This window comes from Cygnus atratus, chromosome 2, assembly GCF_013377495.2.
Source record: "Cygnus atratus isolate AKBS03 ecotype Queensland, Australia chromosome 2, CAtr_DNAZoo_HiC_assembly, whole genome shotgun sequence".
NCBI classification, from domain to species: domain Eukaryota; kingdom Metazoa; phylum Chordata; class Aves; order Anseriformes; family Anatidae; genus Cygnus; species Cygnus atratus.
The window spans coordinates 92,633,099-92,647,951 of NC_066363.1; the positions used below are offsets into that span (position 1 = coordinate 92,633,099).

Consider the following 14,853-nt stretch of genomic DNA (forward strand, 5'->3'; position numbering starts at 1 on the left):
TTAGTCCAGGATAGCTTTGAAATCTTGACAAATAGATGGTTCTGTCACTGTCTTCAGTAGTGCCTTAGTATCCTTTGGGATCTTCCTGAATAGCTGCATCATACCTACAAGAAGGTTGGAAATAATACATTACTAATGCAGGTAACTATCAATTCTTTCTTAGGCAAAATGCTAGTAAGTCATGAAATGAATACTAACTCAATCCAATAGAAAAGTTGGAACACCTGGAATACAAGGATAAAAAGGTTATAGTAGAATGTGCTGTTCTTCTTCTGCCCTTAAACAGGGCAGGTAATTGCTAGTAAATAAAAAGGTTAAAAAGCATTAATTAAAACATTAACTATGGAAAACCAAGGAGTAAATTCCTCCTAGTACGTCCTTAGAACACTTGCTTGTATCTAATTATTTTTTTTTTTTTTGAAGAGTGCAAGACCAGTTACTCAATAACTATATCCACCAAAAATATCTTGTCAAAGAAATGTTACTCTGAAAGACCCTATTTTAAACTATGGTCATGACAAGTGACAGATCATTATCTAGCTGTTAATGTGTATCTACAGGAAGAAGGTATTCTCAAACTGTTTTTTTTTCCCCCCCTCTACTTTCAGATACATCTTCAAAGTAGCCTATGTTTTGAACTGATATATATAAAGAGAGGAAAAAATAAAATAAAATCACATGGAGAAAGCACCTAGTGACTACAGAGATTCTTCCCCCATGTTTCCTTGTAAGACCAGATATGTCAACTGGGAAGCCACCCTTAAGGTGGAAAATTTTGGAGACTAAACAAGGCTCTTAAATCAGGAACAAATTTTTTACAACAGTATGTAACAGTTTTGAAATAAAGATCATCGAAGTCTACGGTCAATAGAAGTAAAGACAATAAAAAAGACTTTTTAAAGATTAGAAAGAACAGACAAAATCCTAGCAACCTAGCAATCCCAGTTTAGGTCCGTTACCCAAACGGTTGGTAAAATTGTCAATGGTGCAGAAAGGCAGAAGTGCTCAATAAACATTTGCTCTCTATTTAGAGAGATTACGTACTCCTATCTTATCATGAAAAAAAAAGACTCTTGCTCCTTTCCCAACTGGTAATAATAGGAGGGATGTTAAACAGTAACTATGTTTTAAGTGCTTAACTCTGAAGAATGACGACAACTTGTACTGATAAGTCACTGATGTTGATATTTAACAGGTTTTGGAACATGGGGAAGAACCTCCTCCCGAAAACCCCTAAGTTTGATATTGATTTCCAGGGAAAATAATGGAAACGCATGTGCAGGGACACAAGTAAAAAATTAAGTTTATATCAATTTCCATCAATTGACACGGTCTCACAGGTGCAATATGTTTTATATAGCTGATACAACTCCAAAATGACATCAAAAAGTGTAGCTGTTCAGTCAACACAGGTGCTATTACCAGCCTTAGTTATCTCCGTGCTACAGATTGCTGTGCCAAACAGAGATATTGAACTAGCTTCACCTTAGAGGAAGGCACCTGAGAACCAATGACTGTGCTGTCGCAGCTTCTCTGAAATCCACACATGCTGCCTGCTTTCCAGAAGTAAGACAGAACTTAAAAATACAGTGTTTAAAATTAGCTCTAGTATTTCTACACTATGCTCAGCTCCAAATGTCTTTACAGCGTGGTGTTCTGATCACAACAACAACGTTACCCAGAAAAAAAATCTGATGCAGGCAAAACAAAACCTATGAGACTGAGCAGAAAGCTACCTATCAAAGTCTTTTCAAATGGATTTTTAGTTCCAGCACATTCAGTATCTTAATAAACTCATTTGGAAGAGAACAGAAATATAAACATGTATGCTCAGGTGACTGAAAGATAAATCTTTATCTATGATCAGAGTTCTCAGAGACAAGGAGATAAAGATGCACGTTCACATCAAGGTTAAGCTAGACCTTATCACCACGGATCACAAGGCATCTTTGTACAGCTTTACAGTACCAGCAGACTGATGCCTCACCTTCCCTACTACTCATCATCTGGTGCCTTCTCAATTCTTTTTCAAAAAAACAGTTTGAAACCTCAACCAGCTCTTCAAGGATGGGAGAAGGAAGGTGGGAAGCAAATATACATATGGTCAAAGCACCACTCAAACTGCAGTCACTGGTACATAAGTATTCAAGCTGCATGACAAACTGACCCCCAAACAGCAGCCCTCCTGCCAAATTACCTGCTAGCTTTTCTGGAGGTTTTTCATATAAGCAGAAACTACAGAAGTGCTTCACCAAGCAGTGTACGAACCCTTGCTGCTTAGAAGGTGAACAGGGCTACTGGAAGAACAGGTAAGACACCAGGGGGCTATAAGCAAATGGAGATTTCTCTGATTGGCAGCCAAGTTACCTGGGCCCCAGTGATCAGTTGACTGATCACAGCAAAAGCTTCCATCTTACAAGTTTCATAGTTAAACCAGCTCGCAACCTGCTACCTGTTTAGGTAGCTATTCGGCAAAAATCACTGAACCCTTTCAGCAGTCATTCAGCAGTGTACTTGAAGTCTGATATTTCCAAAAGAAACTGTGCCTCGCAGATACAAACAGAGTTGTTTTGACATTACGGATGTGAAAAACAGTTTCAGCCTTGGAGAATGTAAGGTTCATGGAAGAACGGCTGGAAATTACTCTTAAGAATGCCACCCTAACTTTCTACTTGCCTTTGAACCTTTCCTGCTCTGCCTCCGCAACACACAGCAAGTACATTAAACAGTCCTCCCCAGGAATTTAAGAAACAAGATTACTCAGTTTCTGCAAGGGCAATTCTCACTGCCAGAGGATTGATGTTGATAGATGGTGAGCTTTCCCTTCTTAGGTTAGAACTGCTCCAAAGTGCAGAGGACACGTCCATAGCTGCCAGGAACAAGCCTGGTACAGTCTCAGCCATCAGCTTGTTTCCTGTGAATGTTCCAGTTTCTTCTTTGTCACACTGTTCCAACAAAACCAAGACTCTGTGCATTCAGGCTTTCCCACAGGTCTTTGATATAGGAAGGAAATGCCTACTTCCAAAACCAGAACTGCTCTCTTTTTGGGACACTGTGCCTCAGCACAGGTACCAAGGGAAGCTTGCAATACATTTGCAGATGACATAGTGGTTATTCTGAAACCAGATGGAAGAAGTTTTCAGTATTATGTAAGGAAAAAAGCCCAAGCAATGTCTCAGAGTGAGAATTATACAGTCACTGCTGAGACACTCTGGAGTAGTGGCTGTACCTGCTCTTCACTGAAGCTAAATCCAACAGCAGTATCGACTGCTTCAGAAAAAGCTTCTGGTGTTCACTTTTAATATCTTAGAATTGAAAATTGTATTATTTCTGTGCCTAGCCTGGGTACAGACTACATGACCGGTCAAGGAGATGCAGTTGCTCAGAGGCCAGGCACACATTCAACTTCTTTCACCATGCAGAAGAGTCACAGACTTGCCTGACAAGGCAACTCAATGACAATGTGACAGAGCACAGCAAGTGCTTCTCTTTTAAAGCATCCCCAGTGACATTTTTAGGGGTAAGAGTTTACATTGTGGGAGGAAATTATTTTGTTGGAGTTAATCTAAATTTAAAAAAAGAGAAATCTGAACCTTTCTATTTCATTTAATTAAGCCTGCTCAGAATATGATCAACCCAGTCATATTAAGGTTTTTGAACTACACTAACTTGATGAGCACCAAGTAACATGTGCCCCTTAAGGCTCTAGAACATGCAATACAGAAAAACATACATTTAAATAGGCAAATTAAAGTGGTAATAGATTTCATTAAGATGAGAAAGCTTGTTACTGTTACTGCATTTTAGAACAACATTTCACGATAAGAAAACTTAAAAATCCATTAGATCACAAGTACAATTAACCAATCATATTTAAACGGTAAGAGTAACTGAATACTTACAGAGCCTCAGGGGCTTAAGCAAGCATTTGTAAACAACTTTGTGGTTTGACAGTTTGACAGTGAAGGCATGATAGCAGAGCCATTCTGCTGCCTCAGAAGGGAACACGCCAGATGCACCTCTGTTACCTAAAGTAAATCCTAGAGACAGAACAGGAAGATACTGAAAATTATGTGTATTCAGAAATATGTCTGACCCTCCCCTTTCTTTCTATAAAAATCGAGTTTTTTTGTTGTTGTTTGTTTATTTACTAAAAGCCTATGCAGTCAATGAAGTGTGCTAGGTAAGCAGAGGACTAAAAACTGAAACAATTTATTATCTTTAGGAAGCGGAGTTAAAAAATTGTTTTGTGATTCTTATTATGCACTCCATGTTTTTCACTATTGATCTCTATCTCAGAACAAAACGATCAGGATACACGTTCAAGGCTATTTATTTATCTTAAAAACAAAAATATGCTACTTCACTGCTATTAACATACTGTACCTGGATTTTTAGCTTTCAGCATAGAATAGCAGCATGATGCATTCTCAGCAATGACTCTTAGGAAGAAATCAGGATTGTTCCTAACTTTCTGGTTGAATGGAAGTTGAAGAACACAGGCATGGAACCTGTTTGCAAAAACAGCCTACTTAATCACAAGTCATTTCCAATTTCAAATGAAATTATGACCATGTAACTTAGGCATTATACAACATTTAAAAGCACCAAATGGCCTTTAGCCAAATCAACACTGTTAGCATATGAAACATCACCTATATACAAATCCATGGAGTGACACATGCTTAAGACGTTTGTTTCTAAATTCTGTGCTGAAACAAGAGGTTAAGCTACCTCTTTCAGTAACAGAACTCTCTTCTGAACACAATGATTGTCTTATGTGGAGGAAAAGTTAAACTCACATCCTCACCAATTCTACTACCACAAACCACTCTGCCAGAGAACACACACACAATTTGAGAGAGGAAGTGGAGGAAGGAAAAACAAAAAATCACCACCACCAAATCCCATTCTTCAGGGAAACAGAGCGTACCACAGATCAGGATACTCACTCTTGTCTATTTTGAAACTAATTCTATGGAAATTAATTGTATTGTATACTCCCTTACACCTTAGCTTGGACATTTTAAAAACTGTTGGCTTACATGGAATATATTGAATTAATACAACACCATTTTTTTTTGTAGTTACTTAATGTATATACTCAGGAAGTTTATTAAATTAACACAGCAAAAGCATAATTACTTCAAGAAATCCTAAAATGTTTAGGATTTGAAGCGTTTACTTTTAAATATTTAAAGTATAAACATAATTATTGCACTGCGCCACACTGTTAGAATGCCAGACAGTTTTTTTAAAGGTATACTAAAGTAAAGACATTTGTTAGTGTGTCACCGTAATAGCAAACAGAATTAACTCTAATTAATCATGTGCAACAACTTAGAAAATCTTACATCAGCCAAAACAGATGTGTTAAAAAGATTTTAAGGTATCGGTGCTGCACTAGATAAGCCCTATTACACTTCTTGGACATAGGAATTATACAGATGGGGTAATGCAGACCAAGGTGACTTTAAGAACAAAACTAAAGTGTCACTTCCTAACAAGTAGGAGCCTAACAGAAGAGCAACACATGATGTTTGTGAAGAGGGAAACACCTCATACTTTTTTTTTGTGCTAAAACAATGAACAATAACTCTTAATGGACTAATTTCTTCAGTCACAAATCAGAGGAAACAAGAAACTGACTTTTTCATTGCTTCGCATTCAGAAGCTGATAAAAGGCTTAAACTCGATCAGAAAACAGTACAAACACAAGCCTATTACCTCCTGTTGTCATCAACAGGGTTGTGTTTAATCAAAGAAAAACAAAAAGGAGAAGACTTCTTAGAGCATAACAATCCCATGGCAACAACATAAGCATCCACCAGAAAGAGCCTAAATAAAGGGATTTTAGACCTGTGAAGCAGGGCACTACTTGATATTTATGCTACTTCTTAGTCCAGGGATTCTCCTATCTCAGTTGGAGCAGCCACTGAAAAGTTTTTGACACACAGAGATGACTATTTTCTCCCAACCTGCTTAACAATTGTGATTTCTTTCCCTTCATTTTTGTTCAAAGTATTCATTTCCTCTGCCAGTCAAGAAAAACTCACAAAAGCCAACAACATTTTTATCAGCTAAGAAGTAATTAAGACATTATCAACAGCAAAGAAACTGCAATTAACTTGTAAGGATGAAACTTCACTTAAGGCAGAGCTATATAGGTCGAAGTTCAGTATGATTTTCACAGATAAGAAGTTCTAAATATAAACTGATTTATAAGTAATAAGGCTTCTCATCATCTTTCTCGGGCAAAACAAATTGTTCTTGAGATCAGCTGTAAATACCCTGAGACACTGAAAACTCATTTAGTGAAATGTCACTTAAACACGCATACAAATATAATCCTCTACCTGAATCTTGTATTATGTAAGAACAGGCCTGAGATGAGAATAATGTGACTTACTACTAAATTTACCACTGCACATTTTCATGGCATATTTTTTGCTAATCCATAGCTCCTCTGTGTGTCAGGAGAGTGTCATGAAACATTCACAAGACACAGCAACCTACCTGTAAGCCTGAAGTAAAAATATCTTGTAGACGTTAATGTAAACTGTTTTAAGGCTATTGATCTAGAACAGAACAGAAATAGAGCCATAGGAATATTTTCGTGTTACCGTATTATTTGTTCAACAGCGAAAGATGACAAATCTAGAGGAAAACATTTTATGCAATACACTTCCACGATTTTTATGATGTAAGCAACAATACTGTAAACAACAATGATTACATGATTGCAATGATTGCATGATTGCAAAGATTGCAACAATGATTTTATGATTGTAAGCTACAATAGCCTCGAAACAGAGGGCTCAGTTCTGGAAGGTGCCGAGACCCCGTATGTTAGTTGATGCCAAGACTTCCAAATTGTGTATAATCTTTCAAAATCAACTGTTAGGTCAGAACTCAAAGCACTTTAATGGTCTTTATCACTGATCAAAATATTTCCAAACATTCACTTCCATAGTCCCACCTGTAAATCGAGAAACAAACCATGGCATTTCAGTTTAAGGACTGCAAGCAATTTGTATTTCATGTTTTTCCCAGCTGTTCTGTTTGAATTGAAGGAAAGACTTGATCTGATAGAAGTACAGGAATAACTAGAAAAAAAGGAAAAGAAAATAATTAGACTCCATAGGCTAAGAGACTAGATTAAATTCTGTAAAATGAGGCTCATTTAACTTCTCGTCTTACAGAAATGGTCTGGTAATCAATGAGCTAACTGCAAAAGGATGACTATAACAAAATCCAAATTAGAAACAGACTGGACATTGTGGCATTAAGGCTATTATCTAGGGAATTACTTCAGTACCTCAGGGAAGAAAAAATTGCCTTGTTATTTAAAATAAAAATAAATTAAAGGTCATGGGCCGTTTCTTAAACTGGTTTTATTTGTAAAAGACATGGTCTAGCCAGACCGTTATTACTCACTCCAGCAATAACCAGGTAATAGTCTGTGACCCATGAAATACAGGAGTTTAGGCTGGAAGCTGGCTCAGTTTACCTTGGCCCAACAACCTTTGTGCTCCAATTACTTATGTTGAGCTTATCAAAACCAAGGAGACCTTTCTAAGAAAGGGCTTCAGTATTCTGTTGAACTTTTCTCTTTTGGAAGACTGCTGAAGAACTTCACCACTTGGGCAATGAAAAACATCCTCTTAATTCCTCACTTAAGCATATTCATGGGCTGTTTATATTAAAAATGGTCAACATCATAACAATATTATCATTCAGTTTAAATAGCTCTTTACTACTGTTCATCTTTAAGAAACGTCTAACACCAGTAGTCCGTGAAAAGGGTCTACAGAGCTTTTCAGCAGGAAACATTCTCCCACCTTGAGTTTTGTGCTGGTTCAGTCAGACTGCTTCGTGTATATACCCAAGGATGCCAGCTTAAAGACAGGTTACTTCTCCCCTACACTAACATCTGAAGTACATCAGAGGGAACACCTTCTGGTGCTGAAAGGATTACTCACCCCTCTGGTGTATAAAAAATTAGTCACAATCATGTAGTTCATGTAATACTATTATTTTTAGTAAGGTACATAAAATAACACAAGTCCAGAACAGTTAGTGTGCTTGTGCATAATGGTGAAAGAAGCTGAACTGAGGTGATCAAACAGAATTTCTCAGAAACCATGTAGTCACCATATGGTATATGACTTCTGTCCACTAGAGACCTGCATCACATTCGATGAGGTTAACTTCACGTGCATTCCACCAGGATGGAATGAAGAAAGTGACTGGCTGCACAGCAGAATAAAATGTTTAAGCTGTTGTATAAGAAACAGAATCGTAAAATTTATTTTGCAGTTAATTCAACTACACTATTCACAAGACACTCCCGTGTTTCTTGCATTGTGTATAAGACATGATACTGGAATATACAACTATATTACCTGGAATAATCGCAGTAAACCTCAAGTGTCTGTGTATCCAATAATAAACCACACCATGGGATCAAACGACAGTTTGGCAGCTGTTTAAATTTGGAACATTCTGGGATATCGTCAACAGAAAAATTCACCACTGTCTTTTTGGGGTTTATTAAAAAGCCATACTCAGGTATACCCATTGCTAGAGTCCTAAAACAAACACAAACAGTTAGCCTAAGCCCTGACCAAAAAAAAAAAAAAAAACAACAACAAACAAAACCAAAAAATCCACAAACAACCCCCCCCCCAGCATGATGCAAACAATCTTACATGAAAGGACAGAAAGCGAAGAATAAAGAGAAACACAACCAGCTATTTAGGTTAATGAACATAGCTAGAAATATACAAAACTGAAGTTACTGGAGGTAAATAAATAAATAGCTTAAGGATATGGGTATAATGGAGAATAGAAAAGCTTGTACAGGTTAATGCAAATGAAAAATTTAAGCTGTTAAATATTTGGGACAACCACACTCACAGAAAACATTGACATTAAAACTACTAGAATAAAGACAGATGAAGAGTTAATTGCTTCTGAAAGTACACAAAACCAAAGAGAATCCAGATAACTGGAACCTCATCTATCTGATGAAAAATCTTGATCTTTCTGCACAAGGTTTTGCCCAAATATCTCTATTGCCAGGAAGTCTGCTGATTACCTATCACGCTTTGGGTCAGCAGTGTCATCTCATGGACAAGCAGCAGTTTGTCCTGGTGATTTATTCATGTGCAGGCTTCATGCTTTTAAAAGGGAAGAGGAAGAGGTGGGCTCTTATTGTTGGGGAGTAATAGATTTCCCCAGTTCTAACACTACGTTAGAAAAACTGCTATTATTTCCTTTGTGGCAGAGAGCTCATAGGACCTGCAAGCAGCTCCAGAAAGAGGTTCTCTCACAGAAGAGGCTGCTTGTCCACAGAAAACCAACAAAGCTGCTGCAGGAGCTGACACAGAACAAAGATGCTGATAACTTCAAAGGGCAAGGCAGAGAACATCTGCAGTGCTAATGTGAGTTGCATTATGTTGAAAAGCCGTTCTAGAGATTAATAGCTTGAGGCATTCCCAATGTATTAGTTCTATTATTTCCAGGACTGTAGATCCACACATACCTAGAAATTTCCTTTTGTTCTGAAGAGGAACTATGGACAAATGAAGTCTTCAAAGCACACTATTCCACTGTCTAATGCTATTAGTGCTTCAAACTGTACTTGATTGATTTCCCCATCGCCTTACAGGGTGATCACAAAGCTGCATCCTTCCAACTATGAAAAGCAGGAAGCAACTGACTGCACTGCAGATGCTAAGATTTTCTGAAGCTTCTTCAGTCAGCAGCTAGGTCCAGAGTCAAAACCTCAGCAAAAATCTCCAACCATTTGAGCTGCAACAGGTTTTTAGTTATATCAAAAATAAGTAAAATCAAACGTACCTATATGTACAGGCACGTATAAAGGAGATCAAAGTGAATAACCGATAAGGCGCTAATGCTTATTAGTTTTTTTTAACGTCATGAATAGCATACCTTAGAAAAGCTCTTGCCTGCATTAAATGTGGTGTAACCAGCAAAAAGTCATCAATGAGACGGATTAGTACTCTGTAATCAAGAAGAAAATGACATTAGTTTTGGATATGTAATCCTTCCAAATCTTTGTCGTACTCTTCAGAGAAACAATTTGCCCATTTTAATTCATAAGAACATAAAGGTTAATGATTTCCAAAAGCAGGTCTTATGGAGAAATTCTCAGTTCTGCTTCTTCCCTAAAATAACAAATTGAGAAAAAAAAGCAAAGGGGTGGGCTACATGAAATATGACAGGAAATTCCAGCACACAAGGTACTCCCACACTAGCTTCTTGGATGCAGCATTTTACACTATTCAAGGGTAGACTGCACAATGTCCTAGCCCACTACACAGAGAAAGACAGTGCAAGGAAAGGAGGTCTAGTACCAGGTACACTGGCAGATATGAGGTACTTGATGTGCTCTAACTCCGTATCTTCATTTAACATGTGGTAATTTATAAAGCTGTAACTTGAATGTAAAACAGTCAGACAAAAGTCTACCACTGTAAAGGCTGGAATTTTCTTTTTCAACAGAATGTAAGCCCCAATCTTGCCCACATTTTTCTGATAAATCCTAACTAACAGATCGATTAGAGAGGAAGCTCTGGAGATCTTGTCCAGTCTCCTCTTCAGAGCAGGAATATGCCATCACCATGATCAGATCAGCTACACCTTTGTCTATCCAAGTCAATAGCCAGTTGTTTTTTGTTGATTTTTGTTTTGTTGTTGGCAGTGGTGATGGTTTTGTTTGGTTGGTTGGTTTTGCACAGCGAAGTGGAAGCATTACACGTAAAGGCCAAATAAAGCTATCCAAATCATCCAACAAATACGTAACATTCTAAAACCTGCATTATATAAAACCAGCTGCTACATAACAGGTGCATTCTTCTGAATCATGGTTTCTAAGGTTCAATACGCATAGACAGCATCCTTTAAAAGCAAAAGAGGTATCTGTTCACATTCATATCATCAAAGCATCCTAAAGCTTATGAAAAGAATTGTATTACTTGTGTACAAAGATGTTTAAAATTCTTAGTCTTTCTATTAACCAGTGAGCCTTCCAAGAAGAGATACTGCAAGACTGATGCACTTCTCTAGCGTACCCCTACACACTTCTTTTACCTTGCTTAGGACAGAACTGACAGCAGTGGAGAAAGCTGTGTGAACAGGGACAAGCTTCAGGGGTGTCACCAAAGTCCAGCTCATGCTGAAAGACTTTAATCTTGGATTCAGCTGGTGATCAATTCATATGGAGATAAAAGGGACCCTAAATTTTTTATGTCTAATGAAGAGGCAGAACTTTCTGCAAAGGTCTTAAGAAGCAAGCACAAGCAGGGCCTTAGAAGATGTACTAAGAGCCACAAAGGGGCTTCTAACAAGGACCAATGTGCCTTTACACCATTCCTAAGTGCTGTGCTCTTTGTAAGTCTCCCACCCACAGATCTAGGAAAACTTTTTTCACCTCTTTCCTTCCCAATCTTATGAATAAATACAGAGATTCCCCTCAAAAACAGCTGCAGTGACACTGAAGCAGCACAGATCTTTATGTGCACCACACTCCTGCTGGAGAGTTGGAAATCCTTGAAATTCAAAATTAAACTTGAGAAAACGTGTAGCATATATACACACACTATACATTATGTGCCACTATAACAGAGCATACAAAGAGCATCCAAATCTTCCTACCCATCCTGCTGTACCCCACGGAATAATTTGTTTTCCATGTCTCCATAGCACAAGCTGCAAAGCAAGGTTGACAAAAGGGAGCCCTGTGGAATTCCAGAGCACTGTAAGTAGTAACTACAATAGAATAAAAGAAAAAAAAAAGAAATCAAAACATGCAACAAAAAGACTTCAATAGCCATTAAACATTAATTTTTTTCAAGTATAACATATATTTCAATAATAAACATGCTGAAAGCTTGCTAGTTAACCTTACCTAAATTTTTTTTCTTTCCTCTAAGAATCTAGATACGGCTCTAGACGTTTTAAGTTTAGCAGTAGGAAAACAAACAAAAAAACAACTAAAGCACATTTTTCTTTCTTATTAACAAAGTCCAGTAGACAATTGTCATTAAATGAAAGGAACTTACAACTGATCTCAAACCACAAAGACTTTTCTCCTTTATAAAAAGAAGCTGCAGTGCCACATTTCATCTAAGCTTTATAACTCTTTTTGTCATTTCTTGCATAGCTTCAAAACTTAAGTGTTCTTGTACAAGAAAAGTAAAGTACAGGACAAATCTTTCAAACTATATTTTTAATTATCATCCAAACAGTTCCTAGTAAGTACTCACTAAAAATCCATAGACTGAAGCTCAATGTACACCTACAACAGGAATTAAATTCTGGTAGATTTTGATATGGAGAAGTTCTAGCTTCTCTTACAAGCAATAGACATCTCCATTGAATTCAAAAATAAACATTCATCACTATCAAAGCCTGCTAAGTTTTCTTTAAAAAGTTCTTTCAGCCACAGAAGTCGGAATAAGAATGTTTAACTATATGATATAATTAAAGTCAGGCTGTTTGAGGTGCTTATTCTTCATTTATACCAGCATAGCATGATCTGGCCATGGAAAAGATTCTTTGCTTGTGTGTGTATATGTGTGTGTTGTATTTCATAAATAAATCTCTTTACCTTTAGGAAAATTCCTTATTGTTTAGCCCAATAAAGCATTGGAACTAGTTTCCTGCATCACAGCTAGTTTTTTGACCTTTACTGTAAACCACATTTAACTTGTCAGGCAGTTAATGCTAGAAAAGTTAACGCTAGAAAAATTTACAAATGCTCTTCTATTTGCATCCTTGAAACCTTTTTTTCCCTTCCCTGTATCGTGAGAGTATAACTATTCTAAAGTTAGTCTTTCAAAAGGAAGAAGCTATTCATCCTAATATATCTCACTCTGAGTTTAGAAATAAAAATATTAGTACTTGGTTTCAAGACTTGGTACACATTTGCCACCTAGAGGCAAAATGTAAATATCAGCATTTCTAGGAACACAAGAAACCTGCGTTACATCCCCCCTCTGTAATAACACCCAACTCCTAATTTTGGAGTTGCCAGATATTTTAATTCTTCTTGTTCTTACCTTGTATTTTTATTGCAACTTGCCAACTAGCAAGGCCATGGAGAAAAGGTTTTATTTTGCACTACAGGGAGAGGCTTAACAAGGCTTTTGCATGATTGCTTGAATGTTCCCTTGCTTCTGGTTACCTCTGTGGATCTCAACTTTTTTTTTTTTTAAAAGTATTTTTCTTTTGAACCAAGTCTGCAGTTTTAAATCAAGGTTACAGATCTACAGAATGATGCGTTCTTTGTATAATTAACATCATCCATGTGGAAAAGACAAATTTTATTCAAATATAAGTGAGTCCAAACCCTTCATGCTTTTATAAAGCTTAAATTAAATTGATAAATAGATTTCAAATTAACGCGAAATAAAAATCTTTGAAAGACAGCTATCAAAAATTCCCTGAGTCAGTTAAAGGTATCCCATTTAGCAGAAAAAAAGAAAACAACAACAAAAAACTTACACTACAAACTATTTTTTTCTTACCTGCTCCCAATTTCCAGGATGTTATTATTTAGCATTTGAAGAAAAAAATTAAACAGACTGGCACTTGTCTCATTGAAAGTTAAGCTCTAGAAATGGAAAAAAACAAAACAAGATTTGTACTTTAGAAATGTGCTGAAACTAAAAATATAGTATAAACTGAAAAGATGCATATTAACCTTCCTGCAAAGTTAGGCTGTAATAGTCTAGTTAAAATCTCTAAGGTAAGAAACAAAGCAAACACCTAAAATTAAAATCTGAATATACACCCTAAAAAGCCACTCACATCCAACAGATGAACAATGGAGGTTTCAGTTGGTTTTCTTTAGGAGAAAAGCAGTTTTGATTGGTGTTACTTGGGAAGTAGTCCAATATAACATCTAAAACACTTTTTAAAGTGTTGATTATTGTACTGTATTACAACAATATACCTCCCTCTTTTAGTCACTTTCTGTCCCGAGGATCATTCTTCTAACTGTCCTGTTCTTTTTGATTCCACAACTACTGATAAACTCACTTGCCAGTTCTGATGCAAAACAAATCCTTTGCCCAACATTAGAAATGATCCATGCATGACAGCCCACTCAACATTTATGAAGCCTTTTGTGTTAAAAACATGTAATAAAACCTTCATTTAGAGCAGTTTATATTCCTTTAACAATGATTGCTCGAGAACTAAAGCAAAACAACTCCCTATGTGCATAGATTAACCATCTGACAAATGCGCCCAGTTTTTGAAAGTTCTGTGAGAACACAGTATTGAAATGCTATCATGATGTATTCGGGGCATGGAGATCCATGCTGGCATGGCATTTTTCTCATAACACTTTATTTTTTAAATCTCACACAAATGAAAAAGACAGCTGCTGTTCATTTAGTATCTAACAGTTATCTAAATTTGATGTCCACTGGAAGGAGAACGAAACAAAATACACATCACGCATACAGCTGGTTTTCATTTTCATCCACGTACTCATTAGGCTCTCTCTATTTTGCAGGATCCTGGAACTGTGCACCACTCACACTGTACATTCTACCTCTATGTAGATTGTACACTACCATTTTACTTGCATGTTAGAAGCATTAATTACTCTACTTCCTAATTCTCCACTGGCAAGTGAAGAAAAACTTGACAGAGTAGCCTGTAAGGAAGAAAACTGTCTGCTCATCTTGGGCTCAGGATCTTTAGGTTTTTGATGTGGTGCACCATGATGCCAAGCAATAAAATGTATTAAGAAACTGACTGGGCACATCATCTATTTCTATGCCTTTCTGTCACATTCCTTGGGCTGAAGGAAGT

At 36.9% G+C, this 14,853-nt stretch overlaps 1 protein-coding gene across 1 annotated transcript in view; it reads right to left on the bottom strand.

Annotated features, from left to right (window-relative positions):
* The window catches only part of TERT (telomerase reverse transcriptase), a 30,350-nt gene continuing 15,497 nt past the window's right edge, over positions 1–14,853 (bottom strand). Inside the window, exons 8-16 of the mRNA XM_035550545.1 lie at positions 13,557–13,642; positions 11,683–11,796; positions 9,958–10,029; positions 8,406–8,591; positions 6,980–7,106; positions 6,517–6,578; positions 4,387–4,511; positions 3,903–4,040; positions 1–104 (exon numbers count right to left, since the gene is read on the bottom strand). Of these exons, the coding sequence (XP_035406438.1) occupies positions 1–104; positions 3,903–4,040; positions 4,387–4,511; positions 6,517–6,578; positions 6,980–7,106; positions 8,406–8,591; positions 9,958–10,029; positions 11,683–11,796; positions 13,557–13,642 (1,014 nt within the window). The remainder of the gene's footprint in view (positions 105–3,902; positions 4,041–4,386; positions 4,512–6,516; positions 6,579–6,979; positions 7,107–8,405; positions 8,592–9,957; positions 10,030–11,682; positions 11,797–13,556; positions 13,643–14,853) is intronic.